Genomic DNA, 21,368 nt, shown 5'->3' with positions numbered 1-21,368 from the left:
ATTTTTAGGGGAAAAATGAGGGAAGTATGATGATGTAGGTAGAATGTAGCATATTTGGCGGTGTTGGTTCGGGGATATTAGTTTCATTGAAATGGGGTCCGAAATAGACACAGCGAAGGTCCAATTTTGCTGTTGCATCGCTAAAACAAGGCATCAAACGCTCGTTTTGAAACACGCTCGAGCAAACCCATCCCACTTTTACCCGAGAAAAGGTTCAACAGCACAAACAGGGGTTCGTGCTAGCAAAGAACCGACCCATCTCGAAACCGGGTTCGGTAGCTTTCCATCGCTGGATCGCTCTCGGTGTTTTTGCGTTACCGATGTTGGGCTGTTGTAACGACGCTCTTCTGTGTTGTAACTGTTGTTAGTGACGTTAGTGTTTGCATCTTCAGTGTGGAATGGTGTTCAAGTTGGTGGTGTGCGGTGTGTTTGAGAAAGCGGCAGTAGATAGTAGGAGTGAGCGAAAAACGAGAGTTTTTCTACTTCTTCTTTGTTGTTTTTTTTGTTGAAGAGGGAAGGCAGGTGTTTTTTTTGGGGCATGCAAAATGAAATGGTCTTACCTTCCGTTTCCGTGCCTAAACAGAGCTAAAATTTCTTCGAACGTTTTGTTTTTGGTCTCAGGAACCTTTTTATATGTAAATATCCAAAATATTGCTAAAAATACACTAAACGGTAGGAATGTATAATTTTCCAAGGCAGTCTGAAAATAGAGGGCGTAACAACAAGTAATTAACAACGTGGATCGTCTCATTTTTGTACACATGATTCCGTTGCTACACCGAATTGCAAATAAGATTGCCTACATTTAGGCGTAGGAGGCAGTCTTTGTACTAAAACGCCTATAGCTATGCAATTGTAACAATTGCTTCCTTTTTTTGGGTTATTTAATGAATTCTTCTTCGTATTATTTGCTCAACACTTACCTTTAAACTTGGGAAACCAATTCCAACAACGAAGTTCGCCATCCAGTTCACGAGCACCGCGATCGCCATCGCGCTCGGTCGCGGCCCTTGGGAGAACAGCTCGGCAGTAATCATCCACGGTATCGAGCCCGGTCCGACGGCGAAAAACACGACGAAGGCCAGCGTTGACACTACCGACAGGTAGGACATCCAGTCGATCATTTCCTGCACATAACCAAAAAACTCCTAAACTATGCGTGTAACAACTTTGGGTTCCCGTATTTAAAAGGCTTTTCGGTGTGTAGCGTGTGTGTGTGTATTGGTGTGTATGTGTTTGTGTGTGTGTGTTCTGTCATGTGACGGTGCTGTCACGTGTCCTGATCGTTTCGGGTAGTTCACAGGTCGGGTAGCTTAATTAAGAAAGTCGATAGTCGATATTGGGACGCGGTACAAAGGAAATTGGAGTTCGTATTTTCCGGAAGTTGTGAAGACAAGTAGTAAGGAAGAGGAGGGGTGTATTTGTTTTTTTTTAGATGTTCTGAGTGTCGGTAAAACGATTCATTGACTTCAAGGAACAAAATAGTCGACTGCTGAGTGAAGGTGGAAAACTGAAAGTACTCTATCCTAGAAATCGATAACGCCCTGTTACCTAGAACGATTCTTTAGTGGAAACACCAGTAAGAAACATGGGAGCAAACACAAGAGGAAGAGAGAGAGGGAGAGGGGGGAATCATTGTCGAAAGCGAGGGCTTTTACAAAACTGAAACTCAACACAGGTACTAACAACAGATACGTAAACCGAAGAAAGGACGAAACTAAACATCGAAATCAAAACAAAAGAAACAGTCGAGCAAGAGCAGATTACGCGCTCGGTCACCTCGTTGGGGCAGTCACCGAGTGGGGCAGGAGCAGCAGCTTTGGTGAGAGACGCTGGCTGGCTCTCTTCAACTAGTAGCATAATATGTTATTAATAGTAGTAGAGGTAGTAGTACTTGCTGGTCTAGCGAATACAAATTGTGAGTAGTAAGAGAGGCTGTGTGGATTATTACCAGTTACTAACACATCCCTTCAGTTAGTAATTGTAGCAACGGTACGGTTAGCGGTGTATTAGCACTAGTATTAGTAGTAGTAGTATAAGTGTAGTACGTCCAACGCGATGCACCAATGAAAATACCACAAACTAAGGACGCACTAACTCGCAGTTTCGAATAAAAAACAACACAAAGAAATAAGAGTTTAGCACGGAAATTGTATCAACACAGTGCGTTCAGCTCTGTTCGCTTGTTCACTTTCGATAAGTGTTTGTGGGTGTAGTGCTAGTGTTGATGGAGAGGTGTTTCTGCGTAACGCGTAACGCATTACCGCACGCTACGTAGTGCTGCCTGCACGGGTCTTCTCTTGAAAGGAAAGTATTACGTTATACGAGATAAGAAGGATACAAAAAATATGGAAGTAATAAAATTGGCATAAAACGAGAGGGGGGGGGGGGGTGGAGTGGAGGTAGGGGGAAGAGAAGGTAGAGGCGTTACTGCCTGTAACTCATCGCGATCAGCCATGGCTTGACTTTGTTTGTTTTGTTCATAGCACGGGTGAAGTATAAAACCGGGTGTCTCACAGCTTTGTCTCGCGCGCACCGTCCAACAGCACCGAGAGCAAAACGGGAGGCACCCTGTATTGCGGCGTGGTGTAGTATTGAAAGTGTGTGCGTGTATGTTGAGTTGTTCTTTTTTTTCGGTCGAAACGGGAAAATGGCAGTGAAGGAGCAGGAGTGGAGCAATATGCGTTGAACCCTTAAGAGGCAGGATTTATTTATTCATGTGCTTTGGGGCGGGCGGGCGCTGTATTTTTGTTCTGATAAGCCACAGCCACGTTCTGTGAAATACATGACAGGGAGCATGAGTTGTGATGGGCAGCTTCTGTGTGTGTTTGTGTACATCATCCAAGATGGCTATTATGAGTGACAGGCGGATGTGTATGGAGGCGGATTGTTGTTGTTATGTTCTGATGGAGAAATACTGCCGGGAAAAAGCACAGCAAGTAGGCGAGCTAAGGTTTCCCTTTTGATGTGAAAGCAGACAAGTATTAGTGGATGCCTGTGTTGCTTTGCCACATAAAACCATTACCGTACAACTGTCTTGCAAGAAGAACTACGGACAAATTGAAATCATTTCAATATTAATTTTCAATTTCAAACAGTTTCAAGAGTTGTTCAAGCGGCTCAATGTTAGAACATAATCAATTATCGACCATCAGATAAATCATCCCTCCCGTTAAGAAGCACCGAACGCTCAGCATAATCGATAATTGTATCGATGAAAACATAATGGCTTAATTTCATTATAGAAGCATGAAATCGGACCCAATTTGCTGAGACTTGCCCAATTTTCCGCCTCCAAACAAAAAGAAAGAAAAGGGAAATTTCAAAATCTCGCACATACAACTGCAAATTGGTGTTCATTAAATGGTGCACTCAGGTCAAAGCCATGCTTCTCTCATCCCGCTCTGCATCATGCCGTTTGACCTGTTTTTTTATCACCCGAAATTTCATCCTTCCCCCGACCAATTCAGTTTGCTTGTTTGTTGTTCACGTTCTTTGCAACAATCGGCCGGTTAATTCGAGCGTATTGATTGTTCACAATTTACACAATGGTAGTAATGAAGGTTTCGAAAACTTGGGCTCAATTCGAATCGGATGGCGTGCGGGGGGAAAGGGAGCAAGAGAGAGAGAGAGAGAGAGAGAGGGAAAACATCAAACGTCAATAATGAAGTTAATTTGAGGGCACGCAAAATCAATAACACGTGACCACCACCACATTGTGCGTAAGGTCGGGTGGTCGGTGGTCGGTGGTGATGGTTTCGAATTACCGAGATTGCACCGAAGGGTTTTGATTACTGGTGAATGGTACGAAATTCAATTAGTATTGAGGTTCCTAAAGGCGGGATGTTTTTGAGGGGGAACGAACCGTTCCGACCGGATGGCAGGGGGAGAGAAAGGGCAGGGCTCATGAAAGGTCGAATGGTCAGCAGATTGTTATGAAGTAAAACATCAACAGCAATCAATAAAGATAGCGCATAACGGTTGAAAAGGGTTGTAAAAATGCTGCATAATGCATGAAGAAGGATTTTCCTTCAATAAAATCACACGGAGGAGTGAGTTAAAGATATCTGCTTTACACTTTCGGTGGGAAGAACTTTACAGGAAGTAAAAGAAACTCATTTTAATCACGTGTATACGCACATCAGAGTTGATAAAAATGTTACAGTTCGATTCGACAATGACCATTCCTTGTTCTGTGCCACAAAAAATCGATAATTAAACTGAACGCTCTCCACACAAAATGGTTAAAGTCGATAGCTACCGTACTTGTATGTAAAAGGTCCTCAAAAAGTACTTCAATCAGCCCGAATGACTTGACTGTAGTAAAAATGTATTCCTGTCTGCTTGTTTCGTTCGAATTAAAAAAAAAAATGCTACAAAACATAAAGGTCAGTGCGCTCAAGTGGTGTTACACCTCCTCTATACAGTATCTGGTGTGCTCGCGAAACAAGCGTTCACCTTGCACCAAACAACGCACTTTTGCACTGCAACACTGTTTCAATTGTTCGACGAGCGGTGATCGTGAGCGCAAAAGGAGGAGAGTGAAAAAAAAAACAAAATCAACGGTGTTTTTGCGTTGCATCCGCGCGTGTAATTTGGTTTGGCCACTTTCTCACCCCAGCTTGGGATGGCACTGGCTGGCTGGTGAGTGTGTCGAGTGTGGTCTAGTGATGAGGTAAATGAAGTAAAACACGGGTGAGTAAAAGCAAAACAAAACATTAAAAAAGACGCCCAAAAAGCAGTTAGTGTGTGTGTGGGTGTGTGTTTTTAAAGGTGTCGTAGAGCCGGACCCCAAAGGGTTAATATGTTGGAATGAGATAGCGAATCGAATAGGAAGGACACATGGGTGACTGTCTTTTCGTTATTTTTTTTTGTGAGGAAGTTGAGTTTTTTTGTATCTTGTGTTATGGTGGTTTTTGGTGGGTGGGGGGAAGGTTAAAAGCCTTTAAAATCGAGAAGTACTCCCGTACGTCCTACAAGCTACAGGGGCAAGACGGTTAAATGAACGAACCATTTCTTGTTGTTTTTTTTTTCGATACATTTCAATTCGGTAGCCATCGAAACGGGCTTACTTTCGATATTTTAATACAATGCGGCAAAGCTGCTTTTGCTTACGGTACAATCAAAAACAGATATGGAGCTTAAGTACGCATGGAGACGCCTGGTTGTTCACTTTCTGACGGAAGCGCATGGTGGTGTGTTTACGAGAGCTGAAGAGCTTTGTCAAGCGATGGGAACCGTTCGTGTGTGTGTGTGTGTTTTTTTTTCTTCTGATCACAGTTGCCATGATACTGTGTCGAATGGTAATAGCAGTGATATAAATTTTCCAAATGCTGCTAGTTTTTTCATACTACAAAAAAGGAAAAGGGAAGATAATATGCCAGATATGAAATCCTCCACTGATGGTAGGGTGCGTTCTGGTAGGGTTACTACACGTTTCCACTATCAAAAAAGTGAAAACAATAAGACCAGATAGAACGTACCCACACACACATACACGCAGACACATACGTGTGCAAAATAAATGACACAGATAGCCCTAGCCCAGCATCATATCCTGGGTCACCTGAGAGCTGGAGGAACACACACACACACACTTTATTCTTCTGCATTGCACGTTCGCTGCGTTTGATACGTGCTCAGGATGCAAAATTGGGATGTGCTGTGGCAAAAACGCTTCGCTAGAGCAGCAGAGTCCGGGACGAAACTGGGCCACCAGCCAGCACACCAGGTAATATGACAAAAAGATTGTCCAAATAAATAAAGCCCGTCGGTGTGGGGCTCCCTTTTGCAGGCAAATCTCATAAAATATGAAACTAGAAATTCTTTCACGATAGGATTTGATTAAGGGGTGTTTACTTAAATCTGTGTGAACCAACCGGGTGACCGGGTCGCCAGTCGACAAGCGGCAAGCGAGAAACGGTTTTTACTGTTCTGGCACACGGGAAAGATGGTGTTTCCCATGCCATGCCGGGCAAAAAAAAAAAGGGTCAGTGTATTTATTTCCTTACGCCGGGGAAACGTTGCATTTTGCTGACCGGAAGGATTCTTCTGGTTCCTGGGTAAATAATAACCACCTATACCGATGATCTAAGCCGATTGCAAAATTGTTTCACCGAAGATGTAGGTTCAGGTCTAGGTCTTCTGTGCTTTCGCATCGCTCTTAGGTTGCAATTTTCTTCTCGAGATTTATGAAAATATTATCTGAATTATGATACCAACTGCTCTTGGCACTCTTGGTCGGCAGAGAAAATTGTTCTACAAAGAGCGATGGAATAATACCGCCACCATCGTTTACATTTCAATATTTAGCATACCATTTCCGGTACAATATTTTGCTTTTTGCATAAAGAAGGAAACTTCCAGAATGACCGAAAAAAAATGCGAACAAAAATGCTCTCCTTGCGAGCAAGAATACCTTTTCTCGCAAGATTACACAACACAAGCATTGCACAAACACCACGGTTTGCTACCAGTCTTTTCATATATATAGGTATATATACACCAACTTTCCCCTTTGCGTGCTCTCACGCGCTCTCCTCTTTCCTGCGCCGTTTGCGTGATAAAATTATAAAAGTAATATTTTCTGTTTATTTTGAAAGCTACGACGTCCCAAGCGCTTCCGGCCTACGCAAACGCCAAAAAACACCGGGCGTCCTTCGCAGCCATGGGGAGCGAGGAAGAGGAGGGGGAGGGGAAGTTGGCTGACAAAATCAGGCGACATATTACCCCGAGAGCGCCGCCATGGGGCAATTGCCTACTCAATTCCCCAAAGTAACTGTTTACCGCGCTGTCTCTGTTCAACCGTGAAGACTACTTTATGCTTAGCCCTTGATGCCTATCTTTCTTTTGCGATGCTTCAACGTTGGCACTCGTCTTATCCTTAGCAGGACATACAAAAAAGCTCTCTCACACACACAGCAGCTTCACTGAAAGCGGCACACATGTGTGGGCGAGCTGAGGGAAATGGACGGGAAATATGTTTATTTTCATGTCCCACGCTCCAAACGCTCGTGCAGCTCGAGCAATGAGAAAGTGAGCGACAGAGGAAAAACCAAAAATAATAATAACGACCCGAAAAACGGTTATCGTGCTTTTACCACCTTTTGTTTCTTGTTGGGGGAGTTTTTTGTTGGATGCAATTTGCCCTCTGTACAGGAACTTCTATCATTCTAGGGTGGCTGTGTTTGCTTGTTTTTCGTCCACCTTTCCTACATTAGAGCGGTTCCATCTACCTGTGTGAGTGTGTGTGTGTGTGTGTGTGTTTGTCATATCCTGTACACGAACACGACCATGCGTCTCCATCTGAAAGCTTCCATTAAGCAAACGACCATGCGTCTCCATCGAGGAAGCTCTGCCATCTTTCTGAAAGGTTTCACTTTGTTCCGTTCCCTGTGTGTCCCTCGTGTGTGTGTGTGTGTGTGCTTGGTAACAATCACAGGACTGCGCAAATACCTGAACACACACACACACATGGCGCACTTTTCTTTTCGCTCACTTCACACTCTAAGTGCTGCGACGGGGCAAGCAACACTTGAAGAAGTTTGCCTTCGGGTGCGTTTTTTTTCTTTCAATTATATGTGAGCACGTGTGTGTGTGTTTTTTTGCATTATTGCTGATAAAAATATACCTACCATAGGCAGGTAGGTAGATGGGGGAAAGAAGCAAAGGTAAATCTCGGGTGTGGCTGCCCTTTCATTTCTGTGCGCTCTCTATATCGGGGGTAAAAAAACGGCTCGTTAATTCCACATTCCCACCAGCGGGGGCGACAAACTGGGGTATTCCATCTTTGTGCCTTGTGTGCCACGCTTGTATGCATATGGGAAGAAACCATACTTTATGCTTGAAAGGTAGATTGTTATTGTATGGATCGCTTCTATTCCGAACCTTCTACTCAACCTTGCGTTGGGCCCTGTTGGGTGTAGGGGCAGCAAAAGCAATTCGGTTGCAACGGGTTTTGCTAAATTTAACGAGGAAAGCAACCAAGAAAACAACATTCACACACACACACACACACGTGGGGACAGCTATCCACGAGAGAACGGCGTGTTTGAAAGTGACACACACTTAACCTTTCCACATTTCCATCTGAAAGCATCCACAGCAAGGCGCGTGGATTTGCACACAGAAACGGGCGCCGCACTATCGCTTTTCGCTTTCCAGTCGGTTGAGTTTTCCCTTGTGCAACACACACACACACATGCGAACGGAACGGAAGTGAAACTTGAGATGTTTGCTGGCTGGCTTGTTGGTGTGTTTGCATATGGGCGCGCAACGACGCGCCACCACACACAGCTCCGATGATTTACACGCGCGCACGACGGCGGCGACGATTGCTGACGTCAGCAGCAGGTTGCTGCTCCGGTTCGCGCAAATGATTCGTTTATTTAACAAATAATTTGATGTACAAATATTTACTGTAAATTGGGGGGAAATGGGGGGGGGGGGGTCTTTTAGTAAGCAGGGAACTGGGAAGAGAGAGAGGAGCAAATTTTTAGACGGGTTGAAACATGTTGCTAAAGCCACGAGGGAAATGGTGGCTTTCTATTTCTTTCGGAGGTTTTCTATTGCTGGTTAAAGGCATGCAGTAGGTGCAGTAAGTGATAAGCGAATAAGATTAAACACGATCAGTAAAAAAAACAAGCAGAAAAGAGTTAGTAAAAAAGAGAAAAGAAAAGAGGAGCTAAAACTACTACAATATTTTAAAGCAAAGCAATTTGTTCAACACTTAAGTGTAAAGAGAAGCAATTGAGTCTACAATAATTAGTAAAAACGTATAAAAAATACATGTTTACGGTCATAAAACGATTTAAAATTGATTTTATGATTAAATATCCTATGAATATGGTTCTTAAAGTAGTATAAATCTCTTCCATCAGAAGTGTATAATAATTCTAAACGAGATTTTTAATAAACACACAAGGAAACTGACATGGATTATGTCATGAGAGCTTTCACTGCGTCAATATAGTAACAAACAAGCATCAGCAAATCGTTGCATTTTGCCCACTAAAAACGATTGCAATTAACCGTCCCTTTGTGGCCTCCATCTCCTCTGGAATGCCCTCCTCCCCACCCCTTCATTTAAATAGCCTCATTTCAAGCCTATCGCTGTGTCCATCATCGCACGTCTGCTGCCAACAATGCGCGCTGGAATGCGAAAATCCCGGTCGGCATTCCAGCCGAGTGCATCCACCATTGGCATTAAAACCGCAGCTGTCTCTCCTGCACCTTCGCTGCACGCTCCTCCCACACACAAACACACACACATACGCGCCCAAGTGGCCGTCAGTTTTCGAAAAGTGGAATCCACAAAAATGCCTAAAAGAGAGCCTGTCCGTCCGTCCTGTACGATTGTGGCCAGCACAATTGCGTCCGCTCTCTTGCACCAAATCGGGCGGGCCGATTTCCTTGGGCGATAGAAGGAGGAAAACTTCCTTCTGCTCGATTGTGCCGCGGCCGGGAGTAAGGAAAAGGGTACAAACATAACACTTTTCTCACCAGCCCACCATCAGCTTCCGGAGCCAGCAGGAGCGATGATTTCTCCGCACAAAGAAGCGCACCGTAAAAGTAAGAAACCCGTAACGAAATTGAAAGCGACACGAGCGATGAAAGCGAACCGAAAACTATTCGCAACCCTCCCTCCTCCTCTTCGAATGGATAATTCTTTTGTGTGTGTGTGTTTGTGTGAGAGTTTCCCGACTGTGCGGGGCAACATCGTTACAGGGAGGCTGATGGAGATTGGAGGAAATACCGAACATCGTTAGCCAAACTCCGGGTGGGGGCACTTACAAACCTTCCCCCCCCCCCCCCAGTTCCCTCTTTTGCAAGAGTTTTCCTACACAGCAAAGCTTCGATCGATCTTTGCCTTGCTCTGGTGCACATTACATTCCAAGGCGGCACCCGTCCCACATAATCTCCTCCTCCTCCTTAGCAACGTCAGTCCATTACGGTAATCGTTCCGAGCAGTTTCAGTGCTTTAATGGGGTAATAATAATTCGCCTCCGTTCTTTACAAATTTCGCCCCATCTCGATGCACTCCAACGCTCGGGAAGGATGCACAATCCCTCGGTTTTGCAACGGCACGAGAAGCAGCAGCAGCAGCAGCAGCAGTGTCGTGTTTCTGCTGTCATAGTTCGTAGAAATCCGTCCTGCTCGCTTCGCTTCTTTCTCCGAAACAACAAACCCCCTTCGCAGGGAAACAGCGTCAAGACAATGGAATGGAAACGGTTTGCGCATTGTTTGGTTGCTGTTGTTGTTGTTGTTGGGGAGGTCCTCCATCCACCTCAAACCACTTCCACGCTTGTGGAAGTGCTTCTAGCGAAGGAGAAAAAAAGGGAAACCCACAGCGCTGCGCTTTCATCGCGTAATTAAAGCAGGCACTGCAACCGACAACAACAAATCACCGTCCGATGACGAGCGAGCTTTCCACTACTGCGCTACCTTACATTAAGGTAAGGTGCTTCCCCGTGGTGCACTCGTTGCACTGTATGGCCTCCTCATCGCGTGGCTTTCTGCCGCAACGAAGACGAAGGCGCAACTAATCCCGTTTTCTCTCGCTGTCTCTCCCTCTCTCTCTCTCCGAGCGGTGGGAAAAGTTTTCCGAAAACTACATGAAAACTTGCTCGTCCGAATGGTATGGCTGTGATGGTGGTGGGAGTGTGCTACTACCACGGTGTCACGGTGTGCATCTCCCGTCCAATTGGCGATCGAGCCATTGTTTCTGATCGGCTTTTGTTGTTGCGGCATTGTTGCATCGACTGGCGACTGGTGGTAATTACACACCATCATTACGATGCTAACAGAGTGAACGGAACGGAGCGGTGTTTGTTTTCCTTCAAGTTAGCTTCCTTGCCCCGTTTTGGGGAAAATACTTCAACAATAACAAACAACAACAGCAGACCTTCAACAGTCAAAAACAAGAACCGCCCAGCATCGTAACATTAAAAAAAAACAATAAAAATTTCCGGAAGGCAACGATTAAACTTCCAAATAAAAAGATGTGTTTGGTTGCCAGGGGGGCGGGTAGGGCTGGCGATCTTGGTAACCGATCCTTCGCGGAAAAAGGATATCGCTAGCGGGGTTCGGTTCGGCGTGTAAAAAAGGATTCACTCGTGATGGAAAACAAATTTTCCGGGGGCGTGCAAAATCTAACACGCATAATGGTGGGTTTTTTGGAAGGCAAAGGAAAAATCAACTTCTCAATAAAAATAATTTATTTCGGCGATTTTTTGTTTGTAGTAAAAAGCCCTTTGATTTTTTAAACTTTACAACCAACTCTTTCTTATTGCAATGAGTTATTTGCAACAAAACTCTTTAGTATTCTTCCCACTAGACTCTTGTTTGATGGAGTCAAGAAAAAGCAAATAACACACACACACACACACACACAACCGTAACATAATTATGATCGAGAAAGCGTTTCCCTGCCTGCCTCTACAATTTCTTTGCCCTTTTTCAACCCCCCCCCCCCCCCCCGCTCCCCATTCCACAGGAAACCATTTACAAGCTCACGCGAACGTTCAATGCAGCGTGTGTTGTGTGTGTAGTGAATAAATAAACACTGTAACGGCCCGTACCAAAGGCCAAGGAAAAGGCTCCCCTTTCTACCCAAAAAAAAAACAGCGGAAACGGTTAAGTATTGCTCCTTTCTGTAGAAAGAGTGAGCTAGAGTTGGAGGGGAAAAAAGAAAGCATTGACCTTGGCGATAGAACGCCTTACCATAAAGGCCGTAAACTCAGCGGCAGTTCCCTCGATTGTTCCGCCACACAACAACAAAAAATGAAGCGGAAATGGCCACGCAAACATATCTCGAAACAACACTTAGACTTTCCTTTTGTCTACGTGCAACCAAGCGAGTAGGAAAGAGAAAAGGGAGAGAGAGCAAAATCAAAACATTAGTGAATAAGCGAATCACCATCGGTTGGCACGGCTCAGGAAGTCTCAGCTCCCTTCATGCGCGATATTAACAACAACAGGAAGCAAACAACTAAGACATTTCGGTGAGAGGGGGGTAAAGTACTCCTATACCTACGGCCAATTGGCTACACACGCAGCGTTGCCCCTGTGCTTCCGGTGCAGCCAGCGGATCACCGTCTGGTGGCCATTGAAACTTTTCCCTCTTCGATTCGACGCCGTGTCGTGTTTCGTGTTTGGTTCGGCGCCGCCTGTAGTTAACGCTAATGGATGTCATTAACACGGAAAATAGCACCATCTGAAGTTCGGTGTCCCGGGGCTGCCCGAACTATAGAGCGGGAACTCCCGGGGCCAATCCCCACTCACTGTTACTGCTTCCGCTACACACACACCACCTGGCAGCGCACCTGGCAGCGTTGTGTGTAGTTTCCAAATGGTGTGTGTTTTTACTACGCCAGCATGAGCGTAATTTGCTTTCGTAAAGTTGGGGTTGGCGCTTTTTTCTTCTTCCTCACTCAACTGCACCCTGTTGAACCACCAGGTGGAATTTGGCACAAAAAGAGCATACACACACGCACGCACGAGCGAGTGTGGCTAAATTACATTCACTTCATTATGGCAAATATTTGTGGCACCAGGGGCGTGCTAGAGAGAGGTCAATGTGCATGTGGGAAGGCAACAAAAAAAGGGAAAAAAGGGAAACACTATGCACTATGTTTTTTTCCCTCTTCTAGTGTGTGATTGCTATGCTTTGGTTAAAAAAAAAAAAAAACAGGAATTTTCCACCATGAATAAGATCGGTATTTTTGTGTCTGTGCGCCTGCAGGTTAGGCAATGTGTGTGGTTGTCTCTGGGTAGAATAAATTTCCCCACACAATCCCGACTGCCGAAAGTGACGCTTACAAGGGTTTTTTGGTTGTCGTTCCCGGCGCACGATCAAGTACCACTTTTCAAACTTTTCCTACTGTCCAGAAGGACACACACACCAACAAACGCCATGAGAGTAATAATGTCCCGGTGTTTTGTTCCTAATCGGTGCCTAAGCAACAAGAAACACACATCGAGCTGACAGACAGGGAGGGCGGGGGGAAAAGTTTTTCCTTCTACCACACCACAGGGATGGTGATTAGTTTTGGTTTTACTACTACTACCTTCGGACCGTTTGTATTGCTTACAAACACACTTACAAGCACCACAGTATGTAGTTTTTCATTCACACGCTACAGTCAGCAAGAAACGTAACATTACTTCCCATCTGCGAGGTAGAACATGGAGACATGGGGGGAGGGTTCACATTTCCATTTAGCAGCAACAGTCCTTGAGGTCAGGCGTGATTCGTTTTTAATCGAGCTTTGCACTCCCATTCTCAAAGGGCTACCACCATTCCCTTTCCTTCCCCTCTCTCCTTCCATTGGTTGCAGTGTGAAATATGTCGTGCAACAATAATGATAACCTTTATCTCGCATCCTGCCCCCACTGGTATCGGTGAAGGTGTCGGTCGATATGCCAACACGAGAAAAGCCACACACACACACAACATGCAACAGGAAATCTGCTGGTGGAAAATGGGAGTTTTTCTGCCCGGGTTACTCGGCCTGGTTTCTGGTTCAATTGTGAATGTTACTCCATGCACACGAAGAGCCGCCCTGCCCGAAAGCGCAGTAAGAACAAACTGGAAAGGGTTTTACTTGTCTCACCCAACAACACGGGACAAAAACGGAAGGAATAAATGCAGCAACCAACGCGGGCCCAACCCACATTGCCGAAGTGGTGTGCAAGTTCTTTAATTAAAGTCTAATGAAAAACGTGACCACATGTGCAACACACACACAGACACTCGCCTGGTTGTGATAGGAGTGGTGTAAAGCAAATTGAACCACGAAGAATGAATGCTTTGCTGAGCGGATTGAGCACAAGGGGTGGCAAAGTTTTGTCCGTGTGTTTTTTCGGTTATTACTCCTACCCAAAATGCGACACAAACGCACTTCTGTTGTGTCCAAGCACACAGTCGGCTCCAATCACTGCAGTATCAGCAGCAGGGCACTGTCTGTCTGTGTGCGGTGATGCAATATGTTGTGGCCACCCGGGCTGCTGCCTCCTGGAGTTTGGGAGAAAGAGTTTTTTTTTGTGTTGCGGGTTAGGCGACGAAACTTTGTCCGTAAAAGGCCATCGGCAACTGTGTTGTTGCGGGGGCCAGGCACCAGCATAGTGAGTCTTTGGTTTAATTTGGATTTTTTTCTCTTATCCATTAAGGTGGTTTTGTGCTACAAATGAAGATTGGATTTTTAGTACATTTTGTAGTACAAGAATGAAAACGCTTTCTCCGCATTTTTTGACCATTAAATTGCAATTATTAGAATGGAAAAAATATGATGAAAATGTCTTAAAACAACAAACTACATAAACGCTATTTGAAACTCGAGGAAAAGAACGCATGCGACCTGCTCAGGCACAAGAAAACGCGTTAAACTGAACAAGAAAAAACAAAACCTACGGAAAGAGTAAAGTCCAAGCAGCAAGCACTAACGAGCAATGAGAAATATCATAGGAAAAAAGGACAATTCAATCCAACGAATCTAACTATGAAACGACTACTAGAAACACTCAGAACAATAATAAAAAAAGAAAAGACCTGTTAAAACAAAAATCGAACCAGTAAACGAACAACAAACTCGGTAAGGCAAAAAGGGAACTAAATCAACAAGAAAGATGAACCACTAAAAGGCAGAACAACGGTAGAAACGGTAATTATAAAACAATCTATCAATCCAAACATCCAACGAGACAGAGAGAGAGAGAGAGAGTAAGAGTTAGAAAGGGAAGAGAGCGAGAAAAAGGCAAGATATGGATAGTACAACGAGAACAAGAACAACAAGTAGTAACGGGAATGGGGAACAAACATGGACAAAAGAAAGGAACGAGTCCATAGCAGTAAAAAACGAACGTAAAACTTGGGGAGGGGGGGGGAATAAAAGGGATTATCGCATTCACAGTTTAAAAGGGGCGGGCGGGGGAGCTGGATAGTATAAGTAAGGGGGGTTTTAAATAGCGTGCGTAATGTGTGCTCGTTTCATACAGATGGATTTTCACTCACATCACACAACACCTGCTAAACGAGAACACATTTCTGTTATACAATATTAAACGCGCTTTCAGTGTTGAATATTTGCTGAAGTAATTTTGATTTCCTTTCCGCCGCTTTGTTCGCCCTCGCAAATAAAAGCTTTCACAAATATTCATCACCCACAAACGCTTTATTTACCAGAGCGCACCGCCACCTGTTCGTCCGTGTGCCCGTTTTGATGTGTTGATTGGCATGTTTATATGCTTTCATTATCTGTATCACACTCAAAGCGGGCGCTGCGGGTGGCGGGCGCTCGATTATAGATAGAAAAGGGTAGTAATTGTCGCGTGTTGTACTTGCCTTTATTAAAAACGATATTGTTATGAATATTGAGAATATAAACATTCCACCTAATCCATACAAATGCAGCGTTCGTCGACCGGTTCTATCCATTAGCGGTATTGATACGAGTGTCATCACAACCTGTGGAGGGAAGAGAGAGCGCACGGGGTTAGTGGATGTTGAATAATGTTCAGCCTTTTTGATGCATGTTCAGTGTCAGCCCAAAGCTCCGAAGGGGAAACTCCGTTTGAGGGTTTTTAGTGTGTCTTTTTTGCTCCTTTTTTGAGGTCAACATGAACGAGTGCCGCCCGCTCTCCAATGATTTGGAATTGTTTTCCAAATGGCACATCGGACCACTGGCTAGTGATTTTGTGTGTTACGGATTCGGTTAGCCAACCGTCATCCGATGGCCTTGTTTCCGCTTGTCGGTTGGGGGTTTGCTCGTGCACGTGTGTGTGTTCGTGGTTTATTGTTTTCCATTCTTTTGCGTTTGGTTTTATTGAACCATTTGCGCAACCAAACTTCGTGGCTGATTATTTATGCCTCGCTTTGTTGTACCCCAGAACTGGGCGGCTAACCCAAATGCGAAAGGGTGGGAAAAACAAGCCCTACAATTCTAATACCGATATTGATGTACGGCGGCGGCGGCGGCACCAACCAAAAGTGCAAACCCCGTGTGAGTTCAAATACAGCCCTCGTTGGGTGGAAAGGAGGCTAAGGGGCGACGCATTAAAAGTGCACCAAACAGAACCTCAATTGATAAATGTAGAGATTAAATTGAAATATGTTCGACCAGTTTTTGAGGTTATGTAAGAGGGTGGTGGTCGTGGGCGGGTGGGTGGTTGAGAGTGACCATCAATTTCGATTTCGCGTTTGCATTGATATGGATGCAAACCACCGGAAGCGGAGAGGTCACCGTGGAATGTTGTTTGGATAATTGGTAGCTAGTGGTTTGCTGTTTTTTTTGGTCTGTGTGTGTGTGTGTCGTTTCGTGTCGTTGTGGCCAGTTTATTCTAACACTTTCCAGTTGCTCTAATCCAGTTGTTTTACTGCACGAGTAATCGCACCGAAATCCGTATTGGATCAATAAAAGAGGATAATGGAGCTGACACACGGGGCTGACGTTTTAGCGTTTCCGTGCAAAGGATTATGCTGTGTGTGTGTTTGTGCCTATCTGTATGTGTGCGTGGGGCTTAGCCGTTGTTCTGCAAACACCATTTACCATTATTGCACCGATTCCTATTGTGGCGAATTTAGCACTTTCTTCCGTGAGACCCGAACTCATGAACAGTGACGTTGAGTAATAGAATACCTGGTGTGGGAAAGGGAACGAGAAAGAAGAAAGGTGTGTTTAGTGATTTTTACTTATTTATACACGTTTTCGCTTGTTTTAAAGAATAAAAGCCAATCGTTAACTTCATAGTTCGACTTGATGTACTTAATTTGCATACTTTCAGGCGCGTAATCTAATGGCCTCTAAAATTCACATGAAAAGAGCCCAAAAGTATGCAATCTGATAGCACGCTAGCTAAAATGAATCGATTTTACTACTTTTTCTTTCATTTTCAGCCGACAGTAGTAAAACCATTTCACTTTAACCGGTGTAGACATTGCACTTTTCATTACTTACGGCATTAATTCCACTAAACTGCTGGCTAAGCTGCATCACAATTCCGATTATCAGCGGTGCCCGGAGCGTCGGCGAGCAGATGAGCTCTATCGTCGATATGCTGCTCTCGGACTGCTGGGCCCGCTCTTCGGCCCGCATCTCCTCGATGTCCTCCTCCACCTGGTTCGAAGCCCTGAGCCGGCGCAGAGCTGCAGCAAGCAAAGCAAAGAAAAGAAAGGAAAAGGGAAAACAACCATACCCGTAAGCATAAAAATAAACGAACTGACTCGGACGCTGACTGATGGACGGAGATGGAGCGCAGTACTTACCTTTCCGTGCTTCTTCCTCCCACTGCTTGGTAATTAGTAAATATCTAGGTGATTCTGGGCAGATCGGTAGTAGTAGTAATTGCAATATCGCTGGACAGATGGCGAGCCCTAACAGCACGGGCCAGCCATCATTAGTTCCTAAAATTTGTTCTATCCCCAGTACTTGCGATAATAGTAATCCTACGGTCACAGCCAATTGGTTAACGGTACCTAAACCACCTCTTAAATTTAATGGAGCAATTTCAGATATATACATTGGTACTAACGATGTGTTTAAACCTGGAGAGAAGAAGAGGAAGAAGAAGGAAAGTGAGGAGGGCGTGCGGCTGCAGGAACCCGTTTCGCTGACACTTACCACAATTGACACCAATTATAAATCTTCCGAGGAATAGCATTTCATAGGAATGACTCATCTTCGTGAATCCCATTAGGCATGCACCGGATATGCCCAGCACGTTATTCAGCAGCAGGCCACCCTTTCTGTGGAGGGATAAATAGTAAGAGAGAGAGAGAGAGAAAGCGTGAATTAGAATCGAATCTGCTGCCTGGATGCACCGGAGGCAACTGTGAGCTTGGGCGCGATATAATGCACGCGGACTGGCTGCCGGCAGAGTGCATAATTAATGCAAGTGAAGAGCTGTTTGATTTTCTGCTTCTCAAAACAGCTCAAACGCTTGCTGACGCTCCCTGCGCATTCCCCCTCCCCTTCTCAAAATCCAATGCACCAGCAGATGTGGGTAAATATTTATCTTTACCTCAAGCCCTGCAGCACTTAAAGGGTCGTCATCGTGCGATTGGAGCACAACACACGCGGATTAATACGCGAGAGGGGGGGGGGGGGGGGGGGTATGTGTGTGAATCAATCGCCTGCCGTGCCCTTTAATCTTGCACCGGAGCGCCACTGACCCGTTAAAGACCCATTAAAGGTTGTGCAAACAGTGCACAATCACACATATGCGCATGCATTATCTGGCCGGCGGCTGATTCTGTTTGATTCACGTGCAACCCTCTGCTGCTGCTGCTGTTGCATTTGCATTTGTCCCCGGGTGCAGCAGCAATCACAGCCGTCGCCACCACAGCGTGTGTCCCGGGACGTGTGTCCGTCGTCCACTCGGCTCGGCAAACAAACAAACAAACAAACAAACTGGGCCGAACAGACGGGACGGGGACGGAACATCGGTTCATCGATCGAAGATCGTCCATCATCCACCCGGGGGATGGTCGGGAACGGGTTTTGCGATAAGATTCATAAAATAGCTCAATTTATGAGTGTCCATATAGAGGCAAACGCAGCATGGGATAGCTATCTCAGCCCAACCCCCCATCCGGGGCCGCATCGAGAATGGCTTTTGCATGATCAGCATGATGCTCTGGCCTGTCAAGCAATGAAAGGGAGTGCCGTGGAATGGTGGAAATGATAAAATACACAGCATGGAAAATGGAAATGAAAGCTAAACCATGGATTCGACCGGACAGGGACTCCGGGACCAGGGAATTGGTTTTGATAAGACAATTCAATTATGAATTATTCACAAGATGCTAATCAATCAGCTACCAGCGTGTCTGTGTGTGTGTCACGAGGATAAGGATAAAGTCCAATGCAGTCATCCTCACACACACACATACATAGAAGCGCATAGGCCTACCAGTAATAGGATGGAATAATTGGGTCACACTCCTGAAAGCTATAAAAGCGCCGTTCTGTTCTAGCGGCCCTGCCTTCCCCTTGTAACCGTACCTGCCGAACCGGTTCGCCATCCAGCCGCCGCTGAAGCCGCCGAGCATGCCGCCGATCGCAAAGATGGACACCGCGACCGAGTACAGCTGCTGGATGAACTCCTCGCTGATGTCCTCGCCGTACCGGTCCTTGTACACGTCCTTCATGAAGTTCTCGATGTTCACCTCCGGCGCATTGATGACGCCGGTATTGTAGCCGAACTGGAGCATGCCCAGCACGGCCGCAAAGATGGCGTACGTCAGGAAGAACGTCAAACCCTGGAAGCAGGAGAAATAGCAGCCATTATTGAACGTTGCAAAGGGTTAAAAACGCAAATAAAAGTATCAAAATAAAAGAACAAAATCAATATTGAAGGAAACAACCTATAAATAAAGACAAGTAAAATAATTCATAAGACTATAATTAAATATAGGGAAAAGACATGAAATTCAAACATAACAAAACATTGTTAAAGTAATAACAATAAAATGAGAAAATAAAACAGAAAAGTTGAAATCATCAGTGACGAATAAAACCTATAAAACAAGCAAAACGAAAAGTAAATAATACAATTCATCAGAAATTATACAAAAGTTATAAAAACACCAAAGTAAAACAACAAAAATAAAACAAAACTAAATAAAGTGGGATCGAAATTTATTCAACACATAAAACAATATGCTAACGAAGTCGGCCATTGCAACACTAACTTGCTCCAGCAACCGTAGCTTTCGCCGATGCGTGTGTTCCTCCAGCCGGTCGACGTATTCTCTCAGCTCCTCGATCTCCTCCTTCACCTGTTGTACTGTATCTAGTTCGTGTTTTATTGCTACCATATCACGTTTCACCTGTGGAGGGAAAACACACGACACAGCGTTAGCGTGGAACACACCTTGTCAGCACGGAGAACGGAGGGCGATTACCGTACCTCGGAAACTTCTGTCTGGCAGCTCTCCACCGATTTGGTGAGCTCCTGAAGCTGGGTCCGTATCTCGCAGAGGGCGACCGTCGTCTCGAGATGACGGTCACCCCGCTGCAGATCGTCCAGCTTCGCCGACAGATTCATACTCATCACGCTGACTTGCTTCTGCAGTCTGCCGATGTCGGGTGTCGATGGAGGTTCGGTGGGACGACGGCGGCATGGACGGCAAAATGAAAATGCACACATATTAGTATTTATTGCTACTAGCTAGCACACACACACACCCGCGGTGGGCCACTCCCGCGGTGGTTACGAGCGGACGAGGACAAAAAAGTATAAATGTAACCCGAAGACGGGAGCGATAGCACGATCGAGCAGAGATGGATGGACGAGGGAAACGGACGGATTCAAACGCGAGTGTGAAGTTACACAGATGGGGGGGAGGAGAAGGAAGCGTTTGGATGTGGGGAATGAAGAGCTTCAGGTTATGAAAAGTCATGAGTTGATTTTCCGTTTTCGTTGCATTTATTGTTGTATCAACGTCATCGCGTCCGTGCGCAAAGCAGTGTACAAGGATCGACTTGAAAGAAATATCCTTTCTCTCTGCTTTTGCCGCATGAAATGACGGGTTACGGGACACGATGGCAGTAGTGGTAGTGGCGGTGAAAATGAAGCATATTTATGGAAAAAGGCTAGCAAGCTATGTACGAGTCGGTTCTTTTTTCTCCCCCGGCCCGAAAGCTATGAATTTAGAGAAGCAGTCTCGCGAGCATGAATATGGGAAAACTTAAACTTTTACGCCATTTTTGGGGGTGACACATGAATATGAGTGAGATGATATGAGTGAAAAGGATGAAGAGTGTCTGTTGCTCAATGTGAATGCAATGTAAATGAGTTACAGTTTAGTGAAAGAAGAGCAAGAGTAGTGAAAGAAAATTGAGACAAAAATCAAAACTTATAAAAAATTAAACAAAAATAAGACTCTGAAAGCAAAAATGAAAAAAATAGCAATCAACGCATTGTGTTTCTGTAAGATAGAGAGAAAGAGGGAAAAGGAAAAATTAAACAAGACAAAATGCACTTCGTAAAGGGAAAAGACAAAGGTGTCCATTGCTACCACCGTATGCGAAAACTGTAGATTTTGTAGCGAATCGAAGCACACACAACATCAACTTCACGTCTTGAGTGAGTTTACGTTCCCCGCTTTTCCTTGTCTTGTAGTTTTGCGGGTCTTTGTGGTTTTTGATTGAGAAATATGGAAGACGATTTCAGTGCAAGCTCCAAAAAGTGTTGGTAATGGTAGAGCAGCGTCAGCAGCAACAGTAGCAACAGCAGCAGTGGCAGAAGGTTTAGTAAGATCGCTCCTTTCAACATGTTTCCAATTTTTTAACGCTTTTCGAGCAGCAAAAATCAATCTCTTAATCTACGAAAAGCTCACCTACAATTGACTTCAACGGAATGGGAGCGGC

The 21,368-nt window shown here is 45.0% G+C and overlaps 1 protein-coding gene across 38 annotated transcripts in view; it reads right to left on the bottom strand.

Annotated features, from left to right (window-relative positions):
• The window catches only part of LOC1269835 (glucose transporter type 1), a 172,006-nt gene that overhangs the window by 19,292 nt on the left and 131,346 nt on the right, over window positions 1-21,368 (bottom strand). For 28 of the 38 annotated variants that reach the window (XR_009764505.1, XR_009764507.1, XR_009764504.1 and 25 more), the window contains 10 exons: window positions 19,906-20,071; window positions 19,688-19,825; window positions 18,999-19,255; window positions 17,616-17,740; window positions 17,261-17,539; window positions 16,953-17,140; window positions 16,545-16,634; window positions 15,341-15,463; window positions 924-1,148; window positions 561-700 (listed from right to left, as the gene is read on the bottom strand). Coding sequence is in view for 34 of the 38 variants with exons in the window: in XM_061640627.1 (XP_061496611.1) it covers window positions 561-700; window positions 924-1,148; window positions 15,341-15,463; window positions 16,545-16,634; window positions 16,953-17,140; window positions 17,261-17,539; window positions 17,616-17,740; window positions 18,999-19,255; window positions 19,688-19,825; window positions 19,906-20,071 (1,731 nt within the window). In the remaining 4 variants the exon portion in view is untranslated. The remainder of the gene's footprint in view (window positions 1-560; window positions 701-923; window positions 1,149-15,340; window positions 15,464-16,544; window positions 16,635-16,952; window positions 17,141-17,260; window positions 17,540-17,615; window positions 17,741-18,998; window positions 19,256-19,687; window positions 19,826-19,905; window positions 20,072-21,368) is intronic. The other 10 variants (XM_061640641.1, XM_061640646.1, XM_061640652.1 and 7 more) reach the window with 3 other exon arrangements.

Source organism: Anopheles gambiae, chromosome 2, assembly GCF_943734735.2.
Source record: "Anopheles gambiae chromosome 2, idAnoGambNW_F1_1, whole genome shotgun sequence".
Lineage (NCBI taxonomy): Eukaryota > Metazoa > Arthropoda > Insecta > Diptera > Culicidae > Anopheles > Anopheles gambiae.
Note: the sequence above shows the minus strand (reverse complement) of the source record. Positions and strands in the feature narration are given on the sequence as shown.